The sequence below is a fragment of the Hyaena hyaena genome, unplaced genomic scaffold (genome assembly GCF_003009895.1).
Source record: "Hyaena hyaena isolate Hyena2069 unplaced genomic scaffold, ASM300989v1 scaffold_2398, whole genome shotgun sequence".
In the NCBI taxonomy this organism is placed as follows: Eukaryota; Metazoa; Chordata; class Mammalia; order Carnivora; family Hyaenidae; genus Hyaena; species Hyaena hyaena.
The window spans coordinates 1-22,830 of NW_024083033.1; the positions used below are offsets into that span (position 1 = coordinate 1).

At 40.7% G+C, this 22,830-nt stretch overlaps 1 protein-coding gene across 1 annotated transcript; it reads left to right on the plus strand.

Annotated features, from left to right (window-relative positions):
* The first annotated feature begins 6 nt into the window (after positions 1–6).
* ZNF852 (zinc finger protein 852) lies at positions 7–4,890 on the plus strand. The gene is given in 3 exon segments (XM_039225596.1): positions 7–37; positions 314–443; positions 2,696–4,890. Coding segments are annotated over 3 exon segments (1,593 nt in total). The 5' UTR covers positions 7–22; the 3' UTR covers positions 4,144–4,890.
* Positions 4,891–22,830: the final 17,940 nt, after the last annotated feature.

Here is a 22,830-nt window from a genome sequence, read left to right on the forward strand (position 1 = left end):
AGCAGCAGCAGCTGTGCTTCGGATGGTCAGGCCCCAGGTGAGCTTGACTGTGTGTTGCCTGAGTTCCCAAGTGCGTGGCGCAGGCACAGCGAGTGCTCATCTCGAGGGCTCTGGCCCATTCTGAAAGTGCTCCTGTGGTTTCCCGGCCTGACCGCACCCTCCGGAACTGGGTCCTGCCTGCTGCGTTCACGGACTCTGTTTCATCCCAGCTTCTCTCCCTCCACCACCCCTTTGCCCACCAGGGCGCCACCCCGCGCTCTTGGCACCCATCAGGCCGGGAATATCCCTGAGCAGTAGAAGCTTGTCATTGCAGGGTTCTGCCGCCGCGTACGAGTTCCTGTCAGTGGACTATACTGAGAGGAAGTGGAGAGGTCCGGACCTCAGTCAGAGAGCCGCGTACCGGAGCCTCATGCCGGAAAATTATCGCAGAGTGGCCTCATTGGGTAATGATTCTGTTCCCCGGTAACGTAGTCTGCATTCTTTACGTTTTCTTTGCTATGTGCTGCTTTTTCAAGTTTTTATGATGGAAAGTTGCAAAGGTAAGACAAAGTAGAGAGAAAAGCATAGTGACCTCTCTGCACTCATCCCTCAGCTTTCTACCTTATCAGCATTGTCTTTAGTTCATTTTTAATTGACCGAAGCTGGTTTGGTTAGACTTTGCAGTCGTAAGGAATAGGGCCCACTCACCTTATTGTAAGTACTGAGCTGTGTTAACTTCCAGTAAGGCTGAAGGAATGGAAACCCAGATCGAACCTGCCAGCTAGTCCATCCTTGGGGAAACCGGGCTCATGGAGCCTGGGCCCTGACCCAGGGCAGCTCAGGGTCCTCAGCAACCACAGCAAATACTTTTTATGCTGGGGAATGTAGTATCTGTTTTCTCCTCGCGCTGCTGCCCGTTTTCTTCACTCTGAATCTTTTGTCCTCTCGTAGCGTCTTCCTGAGTAGACTTTCTGTTCCCCAGTACTTTCTGCACGCCGGGGCTCCTGATGGCTTGGCCTCTCTCCATGCCTCATGTCAGCTTAGAGCTCCTACGTGTTTTCGTTTTCTTTATTTTGCCCTATTTCCAGTTGCAGATTTACTTGGAGAGGGACTCCAAGGGTGGTTCAGCCATTCAGTCTCATCTCTATGTGGGCAGAACTTTGCTCGTGGCCACAACAGAGGCTGACGTGTGAGGTACAGAGAAGCTACACTTGGGGCTGGTGCCCTGGTCCAGTCAGTCGTGGTCTGAGATGTAATGAGACCAGTTACTTGGCCCAAAGCACGGCTGCCTCAGCTTCCCCTTCAGGCAAGACTGAGGCGGGACAGCTTCCTGGAAGGAGACATTTTGGGGTCAAGTTCCCTGGATGCACGTCTAGGACAGTGGTCCAATCTGAAGAGGGTGGGTGGGCTTAGGAGTCAAGAAGCCCGTTACCTATAACTTTCCATGTGCTGACATTGCCATCATGGGTTGTGTCCGTGCCTCAGATGTGATTAAACGGAACCACCATTTTTGTGTTTAGCCATGACTGCTTGCTTGCTCCCTCCCATCTTTTCTAGATTCCAGAGGAAATATTGAACTGTTCAGTTTCCTATGATTTCAGATTATCAAGATACCAAAGACCTATTTTGATTCATATTTCAAATTATTGATCCCTTTATTTTTATAGGAAAGCAGTACTTGCGGTAGAGCCTTCTACCAGTTCAATGTCCCAGGGACTAGGGGATCCCCACTTTTAGAGTTCTGGTGTCCCCTTCATTGCTTTTCTGAACCTGTGGCTTCTCTAAATCTTGTCATTGGCCTCACATAAGTATCACTTTCTTAAAATTATTTAAAATGTATATTCATTTTTTGAGAGACAGAGAAAGACAGAACATGAATGGCGGAGGGACAGAGAGAGTGGGAGACACAGAATCTGAAGCCGGCTCCAGGCTCTGAGCTCAGGGACCGTGAGATCATCACCTGAGCTGAAGTCGGATGCCTAACTGACTGAGCCACCCAGGTGCCCTGAGAATCACTTTTTTTTAGTATGTTTTTATCCTGATTGTATTTGCCCACACTGTTTCTCACGTTTGACTTGAAGTATTTGCCAATGCTATCTCTACTGTGTATCTTTGCGGAGAACCATACAGTGGCAGGGTGGAAAGGATGTTAGACTTCATCATTTTACTACGTGACTGCTGTAAGATCACACCATCTTTACAGTCTGCTCTCCTGCCCTCCCGTTGCTCTCCTTTTTTTTTCTTTTAAGCTATTTATTTGTTTTGAGAGTGAGAGAGAATGCAAGTTGGGGAGGTCCAGAGAGAGGGAGATAGCACATCCCAAGCAGTCTCTGCTTGCATGGAGCCCAACTCATGACTCAGTCCCATGACTACAAGATCACAGCCTGAACCGATATCAAGAGTATGACGCATAACTGACTGAGCCACTCAGGTGCCCCTAAGTGCTCTTTTGCATCGGATTTTTTTTTAATTGGAGCAATTAAGAGCTATCAGGACAGAGTCTGTTTACTCTCGCCCACTGATTATCCTATCCCTCTTCATCTTTCTGTGAAGAAAAACTCGAGCTAATTCCCATTTTTGTCCTGTTCTTAATGTGTCGCCTCTTAATGTGTCCCCTAATATGATGGTTTTTTTCAGGTATGTAGACTCCCGATGATTCTGTTTCCTTAATAGGACAAAAAATGAATAAAAGTTGTTTTCTTCTCTCTTTTGGCAGCGAGTGAGACTAGGATGGAGTGTCCAGATCTGACTGCAAAGCAGGAAGTTTCTAAAGGCCTGGGGTAATCTGATGGAACATCGGGAGGCCTGTGTGGGGTGGTTTCTAGGGAACCAGAGGCAGGAAATGCCTGCGAAGGTGCTTTAGAGAAGCTGGAAGGGCCACCCTCAGATGAGGAAGGGAGCAGACTGGAAAGTGATTTCTTCAAAGTCACACACGAGGATAAAGGTAAATCCACAAAAGATGGGTGTGATGAATATAAGGAACCAAATCTGTCCTCTAGTGCTACAGAACATCAGAGAGTCCTCAAGGGACAGAAATTTTACCAGTGTGATGAATGTGGTAAAGCTTTCAATAGGAAATCACACATAATTGGGCACCAGAGAATCCACACTGGAGAGAAACCGTATGAGTGTAATGAGTGTGGTAAGACCTTCAGGCAGACCTCTCAGCTCATAGTTCATCTGAGAACCCACACAGGGGAGAAACCCTACGAGTGCAGTGAGTGTGGAAAGACTTACCGACACAGCTCCCATCTCATACAACACCAGAGACTCCATAATGGCGAGAAACCATATAAATGTAATGAGTGTGGAAAAGCTTTCAACGAGAGTTCCAAGCTCTTTGACCACCAGAGAACCCATACTGGAGAGAAACCTTATGAATGCAATGAATGTGGAGAAACCTTTAGTCGGAGTAAAAATCTTGTTCGACATCAGGTACTTCACACTGGTAAGAAACCTTACAAGTGTAGTGAATGTGGGAAAGCTTTCTGTTCTAATAGAAACCTTACTGACCATCAGAGAATCCACACTGGTGAGAAGCCTTATGAGTGTAATGAATGCGGCAAGGCCTTCAGTCGGAGTAAATGTCTTATTCGACATCAGAGTCTCCACACTGGGGAAAAGCCGTATAAATGTGGTGAATGTGGGAAAGCCTTCAGTCAGATTTCTCAACTTGTTGACCATGAGCGAATTCATACTGGAGAAAAACCTTTTGAATGTAATGAGTGTGGTAAAGCATTCAGTCTCAGTAAATGTCTTATTCGACATCAGAGACTTCACACAGGTGAAAAGCCCTATAAATGCAATGAATGTGGAAAATCCTTCAATCAAAATTCATACCTCATTATACACCAGAGAATTCACACTGGTGAGAAGCCTTATGAATGTAATGCATGTGGGAAGGTCTTTAGTCATAATTCTAGCCTTATGGTTCATCAAAGAACCCATACTGGGGAGAAGCCCTATAAATGTAATGATTGTGGGAAAGCCTTTAGTGACAGCTCGCAGCTCACTGTGCATCAGAGGGTTCACACTGGAGAGAAGCCCTATGAATGTATTGAGTGTGGGAAAGCCTTCAGTCAGCGTTCCACTTTTAATCACCACCAACGAACTCACACTGGAGAGAAGCACTCAGTTCTGCCTCGCTCAGTTTTTAAGACCTGATTCTTCAAGACAAAGCAAGAAACTTTGACTTGAATTAAGCTTTCTTTGTAAGAAAGATGTTCACTCTGATCTTTTGGAATCGCTAATTAACAGCCATTCCCTACATTCTGCTGGGTCCTGAAGTTGGGATGGTCACAGTGCCATCCTTCTCCACTATCAGGGAAGTAAGGTGACACATTTCATGTACTTGTAGGTTTCCTTCTGTCTGTCTGTCTGTCTAAAAATATATCTCTGGTTTTAATTATCTATCCCATAATCAGATTATATCCTTCTTAAGGACTGTATTTATATGCTGCTTATCTATTCCAGCTAATTCATTTCACGTTTACGTAAAGTTACTCTCCAGTGCTCTGATACTTTCCTATCTTGGGCATGGCCTTTTATAAAGTTCTGTTGTAATCTAGATCCTCATCACTTGCATTCCTTACCTAGGAAAACTTTTCTTATTTGCTGATGTTTGCCTCTCTGACCCATTAAGATCCAGCTCATCTCAGAGAGACTGCCCTCTTGAAATGCTTTTTCCTTCCTCCTAAACTTCTGTTGATTTTACCTCAATGCTTCAAATTAGTTTGTTCTATAATTTGCAATTGTTATTAAATTATCTTGACAACTGTTCTCAATGCATATGTGTATACTTTCATACCAACTTAATGTAGGCTCTTTGAGGTCGGGTATGGTATCTTTGTCATTTAGCATATGGACAATTGTCATATACTAGTTGTTTAATAAATAAGTTTTAAAAACTCATCTCTCCAGCCATTTTTAACTGAGCATAAACTCCTCTTCCACGACTGGATCAAAGATTTTTAAAGATGTGTATCATAGGATACCACATACAAAAGCCTCCTTCATCTTTTCTGTGTATACCTGTGGAAGTCTTACTGCCATTCCTCAGCCTCAAAGAACTAGTGATTTGTGCTAGAACTTCCTTCTGTGCATGCTTGTGTATGTGTGTGTTTCTAGGTGCTGAAGTCAACACTCATGTTCCACTGATAATGTACTTTTCCCTGTTTTCTGTGATTGGAATTCACAGTGACTCTGATTTCCCTGTCAGGTAGTTCTCTCTACCTGCAACTGCCATCTGATTTCAAGGTGAGAGGAGTACACTTAACTAGTGTTAATTATCTTCCGGGTCATCTTTAATTCCCCATAAGTATAAGAAACAGTAAGTCTTTTTAGAGTCCTACAGTCATATATGAGACATTAGCTTGAACACCTCCCTTCCAGCCTTGCAAGGAGGGCCCCAGGACTGGGGAGCCTTTGCTTCTGGGGTCCACCCATTTCCTCTTAGCAGGGCAGTAGGATTGATAATGTGACATAGGAGGAAGGGGAGGTTAGAGGGGCAATATCAGATATGTAACCTGGAGGGGAGAGAGTTTTGTGAGCTGTGATTTATGTTACACCGTGGAGAAGAAAGAGAAGAGAATGATACTCAAGCGATAACGAATCATGTCATTTGGGGGGAGGCATCTCAGAAGAGTTGAAAGAATTTTATTGGGAAGGTCTATAAAAACTGAACCAAGGACACAATTAGAAATTTACCATTTGTAAATTTTAAATTAGATTTCTGTTTTAAGATATACTTTTGGTATTTATTTCCATTTTCCTTAATAAGATCTGCAGATACGACTTTGTTAAAAGTGTTTTCTCTTGGGAGTGCCCAGATACCAGGAAGGAACCCAACTCCATATTAGCACATGGGCCCAACCTTCCACTGTGATTTGGACATTACTGGTCATGTTTTCAGTAAAAACCCCTGCCTATCAGTTGCTATAACTTTCTGTTTGTTACTTCCTCGTCTTGTTATCACCCTCAGTCTCTCTGGAGGGGGAAATCCAGCACTATTCGTTGGTATATTATTCCCCACTTCCAATTTAATATAGATATTCAGTAGGAATGAGTGTCCTTATCTCCTGGAAAAGTACTCAGGCTCTTGCATGGAGAAAAAATGGGCTATATATGAAAGCCATACTTCAATTTCTATTGGTATTGCCACTCTTAGGAAAAAAAAAAAAAACCTACTGAGTTTTAAAAGTTGTAGCTGGATCCAGTTGCTTTGCTAAATTATTTTTAGGTTTAAAAAAAATTTTTTTTTGTTTCATTTCCTAACCTCTGTAAGTATACAATAAATAATGGTTAGTGTTCTCTTAATTTCCAATCTGTATGTCACTTAAGTTGTGGATTAGCAAAACTTTTAAAAATTAAAAGGAATTTTTTTCATGTTTTTCTTCATGTTTATTTTTTTGAGACAGAGACAGAGTGTCAGCAGGGGAGGGATAGAGAGAACGAGGCACAGAATCCAAAGCAGGCTCCAGGCTCTGAACTGTCAGCACAAAGCCCAATATGGGGCTCAAACTCATGGACCATGAGATCATGACCTGAGCTGAAAGTCAAATGCTTAACTGACTGAGCCACCCAGGTGACCCTCATGTTTATTTTTGAAAGAGAGACAGAGAAAGAGTGTGAGTGGGGGAGAGGCAGAAAGAGAGGGAGACACAGAATCTGAAGCAGGCTCCAGGCCCCAGGCTGTGAGCACAGAGCCTGACACGAGGCTTGAACTACTGAATTGCAAGTTCGTATGACCTTAGATAAAGTTGGTCTCTTAAAGCAACTAAGCCACCCAGGTTCCCCACAAAAAAAATTTTGAATAGCGGTCAACAGACATTCCATGTCTTGTATGTAACTTTCAAGGAAAATGTTTTGGCATTTTGCAGTTGTATATAGTGTTCACTCTTGTTGGTTGCTGCTAAATATTCTTGTGTTTAGGAAATTTTTTTCCATTGTTTTTAGAAGTAATAATAGAGTGGTTAAGAGCATAGATTTTTGTGCCTCGCACCTATTTCAAGTCTTGGCGCCACCAGTACCTTAGGTGTGTGGCCCTAGGCAAGTCACTTAGCTTCCTTGTGTCTCAGTTCTTCTATCTGTAAAGTGGAGCTACCTCATAAGGTTGTAAGGATAAAATTAGTTCATAAGTGAAGGTACTTGACACTATGATAATGGTACCCACTATATTTTATAATAATATAAGCTTAGAGCTTTTTTTAGGTTGGTGGTTAAGTTCTATCAAGTTGTTTTATTGAATCATAAAAGATGTGTAACAAACTACATCTATTTAAAGTAAACCATTGAGGGGCACCTGAGTGGCTCAGTCGGTTAAGCGTCAGACTTCGGCTCAGGTCAGATCTCATGTTTTGTGGATTTGAGCCCCGCATCGGGCTCTGTGCTGACAGCTCAAGAGGCTGGAGCCTGTTCCGGATTCTTTGTCTCCTTCTTTCTCTGCCCCTCCCCACTCGTGCTCTGTCTCAAAAATAAACTATAAAATAAAAGTATACCATTGAGTGAATTTTGATAGGTAACTCCATGCAGGAATCCATCTCCACAATTGAAATACAGAACATTTGCATCATCCCCAAAAGAGTCCTCCTATAGCCCATTCCCATTGTGTCTTCAGCTCCAGGTAACTACTGATCTGCATTTTGTCACTGGATTTGCTTAGTTTTTAGAATTTTATAAAAATGGGTATATCTCTGTTAATGAAAGCTAGGGAAGGTGCTCTGGAATGTCCCAGGGTTCTCCACCTCAGCTCCTTTGTAAAGGTGTGGGGGGTGGGGGGTGACTGGGGTCACCAGAACATTGTAGGCTGTTGGAATTCTTGAGAGAACTTTGTTAAGAAGGGTCTGGGTAGTACTGGTGCCTTAAGGTAGAAAGAATTGTCAAAGTAAATCTAGGAAGACAGGAGGATATCTGGTAATGATAACTGAATCACATCTATCTGCCTACATAATTTCTGAAACATAAAGAGGCAAAGACATAGTTGAGCCATCATCATATGATGTTAACAGGGAGCTTGGGAAGATGGCAGAATAAGAGGACTCTGAACTCCCCACATCCCACATTCTCAACTAGGTACCATCCACATCCACGGCAGTAAGCCAGAGAGTGATCTAAGGACTGGCAGAATTCAGCCCATCTGATTTTTAAAGCCAAATGGTATGGGGATGTCTTCCCCACATGAGCTGCCTGGTGAAAGGGCCAGTTCCTCTACCCTTTTTGTGTGTGCAGCTCCCTCCCTCCTACAGGCAGCCTCTATCCAGCTTTCTGACCTCTTAGATGCAACTTCTCTATATTTACTTGAGTTTTCAAAACCAGTGGGACTGGGAACATAGACCTTTGGGGGTCAGCTGATTAAGCACCAGGCAAGCCAGGAGGGCAAGCTGGGTTGCTGCCCTTAGCAGCCTGCATGGAGAGGGACATAAAAACAGCAGTTTACACAACACCATGGGCAAAATGTTCATACTGATTTTGGAGTGTGTTGGGGAACCTTGAAAACTGTTGGGAGTCCCATTTTCTTCCCATACCCCCCGGTATAAGCACAGAAACACCTGGGGAAGGTAGAGTGGCATAGGCACTTGCTACCTAACCTGTTAGCAGTTCACTGGGCCCAAGTTCTCTGAGGACTCACCCACTCCAAGCCTGCCCAGCCTCAGCCCTGGGTCCACGGAAAATTTTGTTAAGGCTGTGTGGGTGCCCAGTTGCCAGGTACACAACTGCCACCATGTGTCACACATATCTGTCTGCCATCCCTTGCCCACCTGTGTGCCCCCAGCCCCCCTCATGTGTCTCACCCAGCTGCATGCTGGTCACAATTGTGTGCTGTGCCTGTGTGACTGGCCACGTGCCTCCAGGACAGGCATCACCAGACACCATTGTGCACCACACCCAGTTGTGAACCCCGGCTGCAGTTGCCTACCTTGCCCAGCCACCAGATAAACAGCTCCAGCCTAGCCCAGCCACTGTGTGAGGCCCAGCTGCCACATCACACCCAGTTGTGCATCCCCAGCCACAGCAGTGCTTCAGGGGGTCTTGCATAGAACTAATGGCCCACCGCAAATTTTGCTAACACCCCTGGACTCCTCCCAAGTTCCCCAGCAGGCACACCTCCGACTGCCCCTGAGCTGACCTGCCTGAGTCCCATTAATACCACAAGCATACCCCACAACAGGCAGAGAGTCCGTGCAGATAACTGCACTGACAGGACAAGAGACACAGCAGCAGGGCAGAAGCAACACACAGAGGCTGTTCTAAAGTGCCAGGTTCTGGTGAACAGGGGAAATTGCACTCCAGGAACTCTTTTTCATAAAGTCACTACTTTCAGGAACAGAAGACATAGTTGACTTTCTTAACACAGAGAAACAGAGAGGCAGACAAATTGAGGAGACAAATTTATGCCAAATTAAAGAACAGGACAGGCCAAAACCAGAGATCCAGGCAAAACAGATATAAGTAACATGCCTAACAAAATTTTTAAAAGTGATTGTAAGAATACTCATTGGACTTGAGCAAAGAGTGGAAGATATGAGTGAGACCATTAAGATAGGAATAAGGAATAACAGTAGAGATAAGGGCATAATAAGTTAAATGAGAAACACACTTGATGGAATGAACAACAGGATGAAAGAAGCAGAGAAACAAATTAGTGACCTGGATGACAGAGTAATGGACAGTAATCATGCTGAACAAAAGAGAGAGAAAAGAATGATGCAAAATAAGAATAGTCTTAGAGAACTCTGACTCCATCAAACGCAATAGCATTCATATTATAGGAATCCCAAAAGAAGAAAGTGCCACAGAATATTTGAAGAAATAATAGCTGAAAGCTTCCCTAATCTGAGGAAGGAAACAGATATCCAGACCAGAACACACAGAGATCGCCTAATGGAATAAAAAAAGAAAAGAAGACTGAAACATTTGTAATTAACTTTGCAAATATAGTAATATAGGAAATTAAAAAGTTAAGAGTAGCAAGACAGCAGAAGTCATTAACTTGCAAGGGAAACCCCTGAGGCTAGCAGGAGATTTTTCAACAGAAACTGCAAGCCAGAAGGGAGTGGCATGATATATTCAAAGTACTGAATGAGAAAAATCTGCAGCCAAGAATACTCTGTCCAGCAAGGTCATCATTCGTAATAGAAGGAAAGATAGTTTCCCAGACCAACAAAAACTAAAGGATTTTGTGACCACTAAACAAGCTTGCAAGAATTATTAAAAGAGACTCTTCGAGTGAAAGGAGAGACCAAACGTGACAGTATAGAGGTAAGAAACACAAATGCAGTAGAAGTGAATACTTCTGTAAAATATCAGTCAAGAAACTCATGAGGAAAAGGATAAAATATAACAATATGTACTTACAATGTGGAGAGGAGAGGAGAAAAGAATGGGCTCAAACTTTGTAAACAACCATCAACTAAATATAGACTATTAAATGCAGAAGAAATTATGTACAAACCTAATGGTAACCATATATGAAAAACCACTACTATATATGCAGAGAGGAAAAAGAATTCAAATATATTACTAAATAAAAACATGAAAGACAAAGATAATCAGAGAAAATCTTCAGAAACAACCACAAGGCAATAAAATGGCAAGAAATACATATCGATACTTCATTTGAATATAAATGGACAAAACACTACAATCAAAAGATGTGATAGAATGGGTTAAAAAAACAACACCCATGTATATGCTGCCTACAAGAGACTCATTTATTTAAATTTAATTTACTTTTAAAAATTGTTTTAATGTTTATTTATTTTTGAGAGGGAGAGAGAGAAAAACAGAGCATGAGCAGGAGAGAGGCAGAGAGAGGGAGACAGAATCCAAAGCAGGTTCCAGGCTCCGAGCTGCAAGAACAGAACCTGACTCAGGGCTCAAACTCACAAACCATGAGATCATGACCTGAGCCAAAGTTGGATGGCCAACTGATTGAGCCACCCAGGTGCCCCTATTTATTTAAATTTTAGTTAAGATACAGTGCAATATTGGCTTCAGGAGTAAATTCAGTGGTTCATCACTTACATTCAACACCCAGTGCTTATCCCAACAAGTGCCCTTCTTAATACCCATCACCCATCTAGCCCATTATCCACCATCTTCCTTCCATCAACCTTCATTTTGTTCTTTTTTTTTTAATAGAGATTTCAGTTTCCTTACTTTTTAAAATTTTTATTTATTTTGAGAGAGAAAGAGAGAATGAGGGGTAGGGAGGAGCAGAAAGAGAGGGGGACAGAGGATTCCAAGTGGGCTCTGTGCTGACAGCAGACAGCCTGATACGGGACTCGAACTCATGAACTGTGAGATCATGATCTGAGCCAAAGTTGGAAGCTTAATCAACTGAGCCACCCAGGCACCCCTTGTTCTCTATCTTTAAGAGTTTCCTGTGGTTTGTTTCCTTCTCTCCTTTTTTTTCCATCCATTCCCATATGTTTGTCTATTTCATTTCTTAAATTCCACATGGAATTGAAAACATATGGTATTTGTCTTTCTCTGATTGATTGATTGATTGATTCTTTGTTTCCTTTAGCATAATACATTCTGGCTCCATCACATCACAAATGGCAAGATGTCATTCTTTTTGATGGCTGAGTAATATTCCATTGTATACACACACACACACACACACACACACACACACTCACATATCACATCTTATTCATCCACTCATTAGTGGATGGACATTTGGGCTGTCTCCATAATTTGGCTATTGTTGATAATGCTGCTGTAAATATTGGGGTGCATTACTTCTTCAAATCTGTATAGTATTCTTTGGGTAATAGTGTTGTTTCCTGTGTTAATTTTAGGCATTCTGACAGGCATGAGGTGGTATCTCTCATGCCTTTGATTTGAAGTTCCCTGATGATGAGTGATCTTGAGCATCTTTTCATGTGTCTATTAGCTGTCTGGATTTCTTCCTTAGAAAGTATCTATACGTGTCTTCTGCTCATTTCTTAACTGGTTGTTTGGGTTTTGGGTGTTGAGTTTGATAAGCTCTTTATAGAGTTTGGATAATGGCCCTTTATTGTATATGTCATTTGCAAATATCTTCTCCCATTCTGTAGGCAGCTTTTAGTTTTGTTGATTGCTGTGCAGAAGTTTTTTTTATCTCGATGAGGTGCCAATAGTTCATGTTTGCTTTTGTTTCTCTTGCCTTTGGTGATATGTCTGGTTAAAAGTTGCTCCAGATGAAATCAAAGAGATGCTGCCTCTGCCTTCTCAAGGATTTTTATCATTTTCTGTCTCACATTTAAATCTTTCATCCATTTTTAATTTATTTTTATGTATGATGTAAGAAAGTGGTCCAGTTTCATTCTTTCACATGTTGCCATCCAGTTTTCTCAGCACCATTTGTTAAAGAGACTATCTTTTTTCCATTGGATATTCTTCCCAGCTTTGTTGGTTAGTTGACCATCTAGGTATGGGTCCACGTCTGGGTTTTCTGTTCCATTGATCTATGTGTCTGTTTTTGTGCCAATACTATATTGTCTTGATGACTACAGCTTTGTAATATTGCTTGAAATCCAAAATTGTGGTGCCTCCAGTTTTGTTTTGTTTTGTTTTGTTTTTCAGGATTGCTTTGGTTATTTGGCTCTTTCAAGGTTCCATACAAATTTTAAGATCGTTTGTTCTAGCTCTGCCGAAGATGCTGGTGGTATTTTCATAGGAATTGCATGAAATGTGTAGATTGCTTTGGGTAGTATAGACATTTTAACAGTGTTTGCTCTTCCAGTACATGAACATGGACTGCTTTCTATTTCTTTGTGTCCTCTTCAATTTCTTTCATAAATGTTCTATAGTTTTCAGAGTACTTTTTACCTAATTAGGGTTAGTTTATTCCTAGGTGTCTAATTGTTTTTGGTGCAATTGCTAATGGGACTGATGACTTAATTTCTTTTTCTGCTGCTTTGTTATTGTGTATAGAAATGCAATCGATTTCAGCACACTGATTTTATGTCCTGCAACTTTGCTGGATTCATGTATTCTAGCAATTTTTTGGATACTACATAGACTATCATGTCTGTAAATAGTGAAAGTTTGGCTTCTTCCTTGCTGATTTTTATGTCCTTTATTTCTTTTTGTTGTCTGATTGCTGAGGTTGAGACTTCCAGTAGTATGTTAAATAACAGTGGTGAGAGTGGGCATCCCTGTCTTGTTTCCCACTGTAGGGAAAAGGCTCTCAGTTTTTCTACACTGAGAATGCTATTAGCTGTGGGTCTTTTGTATATGCCCATTGTGATGCTGAGGTATGTTACAGCTATCTCTACTTTGTTGAGGGTTTTTTATTAAGAATGGATGCTGTCTTTTGTCAAAAGATTTTTCTATATCTATTGAGAAGATCATGTGGTTCTTATCCTTTCTTTTATTAATGTGTATTGATCAATTAATCAATTAATCACATTGATTGATTTGGAAATATTGAACCATCCCTGCAGCCCAGGAATAAATCCTACTTGATCATGGTGAGTAATTATTTTAATGTACTGTTGAATTCAGTTTGCTAGTACCTTGTTGAGAATGTTTGCATCTGGATTCATCAGAGATATTGGCCTATAATTCTCCTTTTTAGTGGGGTCTTTGTCTGGTTTGGGTATCAAGCTAATGCTGGCTTTGTGGAATGAGTTTGGAAGTTTTCCTTCCATCTACTTTTTGGGAACAGTTTGAGAGGCATAGGTACTAACTCTTCTTTAAATGTCTGGTAGAATTTCCCCTGGAAAGCCATGTAGCCCAGGACTCTTGTTTGTGGGGAAATATTTATTACTGATTCAATTTCTTTGCAGGTTTTGGGTCTGCTCAGAATTTCTATGTCTTCTTGTTTCAGTTTTGATAGTTTGAGTTTTTAGGAATTTGTCTATTTTCTTCCAGATTGCCCCATTTGTAGGCATATAATTTTTCATAGTATTCTCTTATAATTTTTTGTACCTCTGTGGTGTTGTGATCACTCCTCTTTCACTCATGATTTAATCAGTTTGGGTCCTCTGTTTCTTTTTGATATGTCTGGCTAGGGGGTTATCAATTTTGTTGACTCATTCAACGAACCAGCTCCTCAATTCATTGATCTGTTCTATGGTTTGTTGTTGTTGTTATTGTTGTTGTTACCATTTATTTCTGCTCTGATCCTTATTATTTCCCTTCTTCTGCTGGCTTTAGGCTTTATTTGCTGTTCCTTTTACTAGCCCCTTTAGATGTAAGGTTGGGTTGTGTATTTGGGACCTTTCTAGCTTCAAGAGGCTTGGTAAGCCTGAATGGCAATATAGTTCCCTCTTAGGACTGCCTTTTCTGTATCCCAAAGGGTTTGGACTGTCATGCTTTCAATTTCATTTGCTTCCATCTATTTTTTTTTTTTTACTTCTTTAATTTCCTGATTAATTCATTCATTCTTTAGTAGAATTTTCTTTAACCTCCATGTATTTGAGGGCTTTCCAAATCCTTTATTGTGACTGACTCCACATTTTGTAGTGTTATGATACAAAAATATGAATGGTATGATCTCAATCTTCTTATATTTATTAAGGGCTAATTTGTAACTCAATATCTGATATAATCTTAAAAATGTTCCAAAACTCTGGTTTCTGTTTAGATCGAATAAGTCTTTCACCTTTTATTAAAAAATGTTCCAATCTGTATTGGAAAAAATGTATAAGTCACTGCTTTAGGCTGAAATATTCTGAATATATCTGTTAAGTCCATCTGTCCAGTGTGTCATCCAAACCCATTGTTTCCTTGTTGATTTTCTGCTTATGAACTATCCATTGTTGTAAATGGGTGTTAAAGTCCCCTACTATTACTGTATTATTATCAATGAGTTTCTTTACGTTTGTTACTAATTGGTTTATATATTTGGGTACTCCCATGTTGAGGCATCAAGATTTATAATTATCAGGTATTCTTTATGGTTAGACCCCTTTGTTATGATATAATACTCTTCTTCATCTCTTATTACAGCCTTTGCTTTAATAGGGGCGCCTGGGTAGCTCAGTCAGTTGAGCGTCCGACTTCAGCTCAGGTCATGATCTCACGGTTTGTGGGTTCGAGCCCCACGTCAGGCTCTGTGCTGACGGCTAGCTCGGAGCCTGGAGACTGCTTCAGATTCTGTATCTCCCTCTCACTCTGACCTTCCCCTGCTCACGCTGTCTCTCTCTCTCTCTCAGAAATAAATAAAACATTTAAAAAATTAAAATCTAGTTTGTCTAATATAAATCTGGCTACTCCAGCTTTCTTTTGACATCTATTCAGAAGATGGATGGTTCTCTATCCCATCACTTTCAATCTGCAGGTGTCTTTAGGTCTCAAATGAGTCTCATGTAAGCATCATATAGATGGATCTTGTTTTTTAATCCATTCTAATACCCTGCATCTTTTTACTGGACCATTTAGTCCATTCACATTCAGAGAGATTATTAAAAGATATGAATTTAGTGCCATTGTGTTCCCTGTAGAGTTGGTGTTTCTGGTGATATTCTTTTGTTCTTCCAGTCTTTATTGCTTTTGATCTTTTATTTTTCTCCACTTAAAAAGTCCCCCTTAAAATTTCTTGCACGCTGCTTTAGTAGTCATGAACTCCTTTAGTTTTTGTTTGTCTGGGAAACTCTTTATCTCTTCTTCTATTCTGAATGAAACCTTTCTGGATAAAGAATTCTTGGCTGCAGGGCTCCTGGGTGGCTCAGTCGGTTAAGTGTCTGACTTCAGCTCAGGTCATGATCTCATCTCAGGTCAAGCCCTGCATCAGGCTCTGTGCTGATGGCTAGCTCAGAGCCTGGAGCTTGTTTCAGATTCTGTATCTCTCTCTCTCTCTGGCCCTACCCTGTTCATTCTTTCTCTCTCTCTCTCTCTCTCTCTCTCTCTCCCTCTCTCCCAGAAAAAAAAAAAAGAATACTTGGCTGCATATTTTTCTCATTCACCACATTGAATATTCCCTGCCAACCTTCTTGCCTGCCAATTTTCAGTGGACAGGTCTGCTGCTGACCTTATGTGCTTACCTTGTAGGTTAAGAACCTTTTGACCCTAGCTGCTTTCAGAATTCTCTCTTTATCTTTGTATTTTGCAAGTTTTCACTATGATATGTTGTGGTGTTGACTTGTTTTTGATTTTGAGGGGAGTTCTCTGTGCCTCATGGACTTGAATGCCTGTTTCCTTCCCCAGATAAGAGAAGTTCTCAGATGTAATGTGTTCAAATAAACCTTTTGCCCCTTTTTCTCTCACTCTTTTTCTTCTGAAACTCATATGATATGGATGTTATCTCACTTTCAGAATAGCTGAGTTGCCCAAATCTCCCTTCATGATTTAATACTTTTCTTTCCTCTTCTTTTCAGCTTCATTATTTTCCATACTTTTATCTTCTATGTCACCTATTCTCTGCTCCTTTAATCCTTGTTGTGAGTATATCCAGTCAGTTTTGCATCTCAGTTATAGCATTTTTGTTTCAGCTTGACTAGTTTTTAGGTCTTAAATCTCTGTACAAGGGTTTTTCTAGTGTTGTCTATGCTTTTCTCAAGCCCAGCTAGTAATTCTATGACTGTTGTTCTAGGTTCTTGTTCAGATATATTGCTTATATCTGTTTGTTTTTTATTATTCTTAAGTGTTTTTTATTTTTGAGATAGTATGTGAGCAGGGGGAGGGGCAGAGAGAGAGAGGGAGGTGCAGGCTCCAGGCTCTGAGCTACCAGCACATAACCTGATGTGGGGCTCAAACTCACAAACCACAAGACATGACCTGAGCCAAAGTCAGACACTTAACCAACTGAGCCACCCAGGTGCCCCTGCTTATATCTGTTTTAAGCAAGTCACTGGCTGTGATTTCTTCTTCACCTTTCTTTTGGGGAGAATGCCTTCATCTTGTCATTTTGGCTAAGTCTCTGTATTTTGCATGTTGGAAATCTTGTCCTGTTTCCTGCACCTGAGAGTACTGCTGTATTAAAAAGGGGTCATACATTGTCCAGGACCTGGCAGTTTAGGAATTGTTTCTGGTGTATGCTGTGTGCACTCTACTGTCGCATTTTTGGCCTCTCTTTCCCGCTGCTCAGTCCTCTGCAGAGTTCTCCATTTCTTGCAGTGATGAAGTGTTTGGACCTTTAAGTACGTGTGCTTTGATCTGTTTGTTAAAATAAGCCTGGGGGGGGGGAACCCTGATCCTACCCCCCCAAAATTAAAAGAAATGAAAAAGAAATAATCAAACAGCTATACACCTGATTCTAAAGAAAAATAAAGGAAGGCAGGGGGAGAGAAAAAGAAAATAAATGAAGACTGATCCAAAAAAGGGAAAAGGAAATGATAAAAACAAAGTAAAACAAAAACTGCAAGATTGAATCAAGGGAAGGAAGGAAGGAAGGAAGGAAGGAAAGTAAACCTTCCTATTTCCTCCAGAACTGCAGGTGATGCTTTGAAGCACTCTATGATAGTAGATTTGGTTCATACAGGATACTGCCTGTGGTGGTCTTCTGGAGGAGAGACCTGCTTCGCTGGTTCAGAGTCAGACCTGCCCCAGCAAATATGCAGTTGCCAGGCACAGTGGGGCGGGGTTTGGTGTAAGGGCGTCCGCCTCCACTGGGGGCTGCTGTGTTGCTCCCTGAAGTCCCATCAGATTGATTGTGAGTGGGAAAATTGTGCCACCCCACTCTTGTCCCAGGACAGGATTCTTTTTCTTTTTTTAATGTTTTTTATTTGTTTCTGAGAGAGAAAGAGAGATAGCATGAGCAGGGGAAGGTCAGAGAGAGAGAGGGAAATGCAGAGTCTGAAGCAGGCTCCAGGCTCTGAGCTAGCTGTCAGCATAGAGCCCGACACAGGGCTCAAACCCAGGAACCATGAGATTATGACCTGAGCTGAAGTCGGACGCTTAACCGACTGAGCCACCCAGGTGCCCCTCCCAGGACAGGTTTCTTAAACCCCCTACTGTTCAGGAAGGCCTCACATAATAGAGAAGACAGTCATGCTCTACACCACAGCTCTCCTGCATTTTATGTTTGATGTGCATCTGGGATTCAAAACCTCAAATCTTGAAGGACCTAGCCCCATGCAGAGCCGCCACCCTTCTCTGTGATTTGTTTAATGTCCTTTGTCACAGAAAAACAGTCCCAGACCTGTGCACTATGCAGAATATATAGTGTAGCCCCCTGAAAAGCAGCAACCAGGCTATCTGCCCTCTGCGTGCACCTCTGTCCCCTGCCAATGAAGGGCCTTTTGCTGGTCCCTGCACGGTCTTTTGTCCTTGGAGAGGCAGTATACCCTCTTCCAAGGGGAATGTACTCTACCAGTGCAACTCACCACTCTATGTACTCCGGGGCCAGGAGTGCACGCCACAGTTCCAACCCAGAGAAAGTCTTGCACTTTCAAAACCTCAGAATTTGAGCTGCACATGCTGTTTGCAAAAAGTCCACGACACTCAGTACCTCTCCCCACTGCATGGTCTGGCAAGGTTTTCATATTGTGCAAAACTGCCTCACCCACTGAACCCCTGTCTTTTTCTCTCCCTACAGAAAGGGTTCCCACCCCTCCGCATCACCACTGTTTTTATCTCCCCTCAATTCACTTCCATACACCTTATACCTGCCACGCTATGTCCTGACAACTGTCAAGATACTTCTGCCACTTCTTAAGTTGACTTCCTGGGTGTGCCAAGTTATTTGACCTCAGTGTACCTGTGTTTGAGGGATGAGGAGAGCCTAGGGTCCCCCTACTTCTCCACCTTCTTAACTCCTGAGACTCATTTTAGAACTACAGACAGCTGCAGATTGAAAGTAAGGGGATGGAGAACCATCTATCATGCAAATGGATGTCAAAAGAAATCTGGAATGCCAATATTTATATTGGACAATCTAGATTTTAAAACAAAAACTAACGAGACAAAGAAGGAGAGTATATAATCATAAAGGGGATTTTAACACCCCACTTAGTCAGAAAATTCAATCAGAACATCCAGGAAATAAAGGCTTTAAATGACACACTGGACCAGATGGATTTAACAGATCTATTCAGAACATTCTATCCTAAAATAGAAGAATACACATTCTTTCCAAGTGCACATGAAACATTCTCCAGAATAGATCACATATTAGCCCACAACACCAGCCTCAATAAATTTAAGTAGATCACAGTCGTTAATACCATGCATATTTTCTGACTATGACACTATGAAACCAGAAGTCATCCGTAAGAAAAACTGATCACAAACACATGGAGATTAAATGGCATTCTACTAAACAATGACTAGGTCAACCAGGAAATAAAGAAGAAGTAAGAGAGTAAATGGCAACAAATGAAAATGAAAACACAATGGTCCAAAACCTTTGGGATGCAGCAAAAGTGGTTCCGAGAGGGATGTCTGTAGTAATACATGCCTAGTTCAAGAAGCAAGAAAAATCTCAAACAACATCACGCCACTTAGGAGCTACAAAAAGAACAACAAACAAAACCTAAAACCAGCAGAAGGAAGGAAATAGTAAAGATTAGAGCAGAAATAAATGATATATAGAAACTACAGATACAACAGATCAATGATACCAGGAGCTGGTTCTTTGCAAAAAACAATAAAATAGATAAACCTTTAGACAGATTTATCAAGAAAAAAAAAAGACTCAAAAAAGTAAACTCACAAATGAGAGAGGAGAAATAACCAACACTGCAGAAATACAAATAATCAAAAGACAATATTATTTTAAAATGTATGCCAGAAAAGACTTTAAGAAAACTATATGCCAACAAATTGGACAACCTGCAAGAAATGGATAAAATCCTAGAAACATATACATTACTAAAGCTGAAACAGAAAGAAATAGACTTTGAACACACTGATAACCAGCAAAAAAGTTGAATCAGTAATCAAAAAGCTCACAACCAATGAAAGTCCAGGGCCAGATGGTGTTACAGGTGAGTTCTAACATTTAATAAAGAGTTACTACCTATTCTTCTTAAACTACTCCAAATAATAGAAGAGGAAGGAAAACTTCCAAATTTATTCTATGGGGCCAGCATTACCCTGATATCAAAACTAAAAAAGAGAACTACAGACCAATATCCCTGATGAACACAGATGGAAAAAACTCAATATAATACTAGCAAACTGAATTCAACAATACATTTTTTAAAAAATCACCGCAGGGAAGCCTGGGTGGCTCAGTTGGTTAAGCGTCCAACTTTGGCTCAGGTCATGATCTCACAGTTCATGGTTTTGAGCCCCGTGTCGGGCTCTGTGCTGACAGCTCAGAGCCTGGAGCCTGTTTCCGACTGTGTGTCCCTCTCTCTCTGCCCCTCCCCTGCTCATGATCTGTCTCTCTCTGTCTCTCAAAAATAAATAAATGTTAAAAAACAATTTTTTTAATCACCACAATGAATTGGGACTTATTCCTGGGTTGCAAGGGTGATTCAATATTCGCAAATCAATCAACATTATACATTACATCAATAACAGAAAGGATAAGAACCATATGATCACTTTAACAGACATAGGATAGGCATTTGACAGAGTACAACATCCGTTCATGATGAAAAGTTTCCAAAAAGTAGGTTTACAGGGAACATACCTCAACATAAATGCCACCTATGAAAAACCCACAGCTAGTGTCATCCTCAATGAGCAAAAACTGAGAACTTTTCTTCTATGGTCACTAACAAGACAGAAATATCCACTCTCACCACTGTTACATAACATATTACTAGGAGTCCTAGCCACAATCAGACAACACAAAAGGTGTTCAAATCGGCAAGGAAAAAGTCAAACTTTCAGTATTTGCATATGACATGATACCCTATATAGAAAATCCAAAAAACGACACCAAAAAAATTGTTAGAATACAATTCATTAGATACACGAATTCAGTAAAGTTGAAGGATACAAAATCAATGTACAGAAATCTGTTGCATTCCTATACAACAATAATGAAACAGCAGAAAAGAAATTGAGAAATCAAGCACATTTACAATTGCCCTAAAAACCATAAGATACTTAGAAATGAGCCTAACCAAAGAGGTAAAAGATTTTTACTCTGAAAACAATAAAATGCTGATGAAATAAAAATTCAAGATGGCATGAAGAAATGGAAAGATATTCCATGCTCATGGATTGGAAGAGCAAATCTTGTTAAATTCTCTATACTACCTAAAGCAATGTATAAACTTAATGAAATCCCTATCCAATCAGAGAGCTAGAACAAAACCCCCAAAATTTATATGAAACCACAAAAGACCCTGAATAGCTGAGACAGTGTTGAAAAAGAAAACCAAAGCTGGAGGCATCACAATTCTAGATTTCAAGTTATATTACAAATCTATAGTAAACCAAACAATATGGTACCAGCAGAAAAATAGGCACATAGGTCAGTGGAACAGAATAGAAAATCCAGAAGTAAACCCACAATTATATGGTCAGTTAATGTGCAACAAAACAGAAAAGAATATTCGATGAGAAAAACACAGTCTCTTCAACAAAATGTGTTGGGAAAACTGGACAGCAACATACAAAAGAATGAAACTAGGCAATTTTCTTACACCATACACAAAAATAAATTCAAATGGATGAAAGACCTAAATGTAGACCTGAAACAATGAAAATCCTAGAAGAGAACACAGGCAGTAACTTCTTTGACATTGGCCATAGCAACTGCTTACTAGATCTATCTCCTGAGGCAAGAGAATCAAAAGCAAAAATAAACTATTGGGACTACGCCATGATAAAATCTTCTGCACAGCAAACAATAAAACAAAAAGCATACTACAGAATGGGAGAAGATATTTGCAAATGACGTGTCCAATTAAGGTCTAGTATCCAAAATATCTAAAGAAATTATAAAAATTGAACAGTCAAAAAATTAATCCAATTAAAAGTGGGGAAAAGACATGAACAGATATTTCTCCAAAGACATTCAGATAGCCAATAGACACATGAAAAGATGCTCAGCATCACTTACTATCAGGGTAATACAAATCAAAACTACAATGAGATATCACCTCACACCTGTCAGAATCGCTAAAATCTGTAATACAAGGGGAGAGGGGCAAGTGGGTGATGGGCATTGAGGAGGGCACTTGTTGGGATGAGCACTGGGTGTTGTATGGAAACTAATTTGGCAATAAATTATATTTTAAAAATAATTAAAAAATAAAATCAGTAACACAAGAAACAACAGATATTGGTGAGGATGTGGAGAAAGGGGATCTCTCTTGAACTGTTGGTGGAAATGCAAACTAGTCCAGCCACTCTGGAAAGCAGTATGGACGTTCCTCAAAAAGTTAAAACAGAACTACCTCATGATACAGCAATTGCACTACTGGGTTTTTAGATAAAGAATACAAGAACAGTAATTCAAAGGAATACATGGACCCCTGTGATTATAATAGCATTATTTACAGTAGCCAAGATATGGACACAGCCCAAGTGTCCGTTGATTGTTGAATGGATAAAGAACAAGTGTATATATACACAAGGGAATATTATTCAGCCATACAAAAGAATGAAAGCTTGCCATTTGCAACAATATGGATTGAACCAGAATGTATAATACTAAGTGAAATAAATCAGAGAAAGGCAAATGCCATATAATTTTACTCATGTGGGGTATTTATGAAAAAAAAAAAAAAGAATAAAGGGTAGAGAGAGACAAACCAAGAAACAGACTCTCCGGGCACCTAGGTGTCTCACTCAGTCAGTTAAGCGTCTGACTTCGGCTCAGGTCATGATCTCACAGTTCTGGGTTTGAGCCCCGTGTCGGGCTCTGTGCCTACATCTCAGAGCCTGGAGCCTGCTTCAGATGCTGTGTCTCTGTCTCTCTCTCTCTCCCTCCACCACTCATGCTCTGTTTCTCTCTGTTTCAAAAATAAATAAACATTAAAAAAAAAAACCAGACTCTCAATTAAAGAGAACATA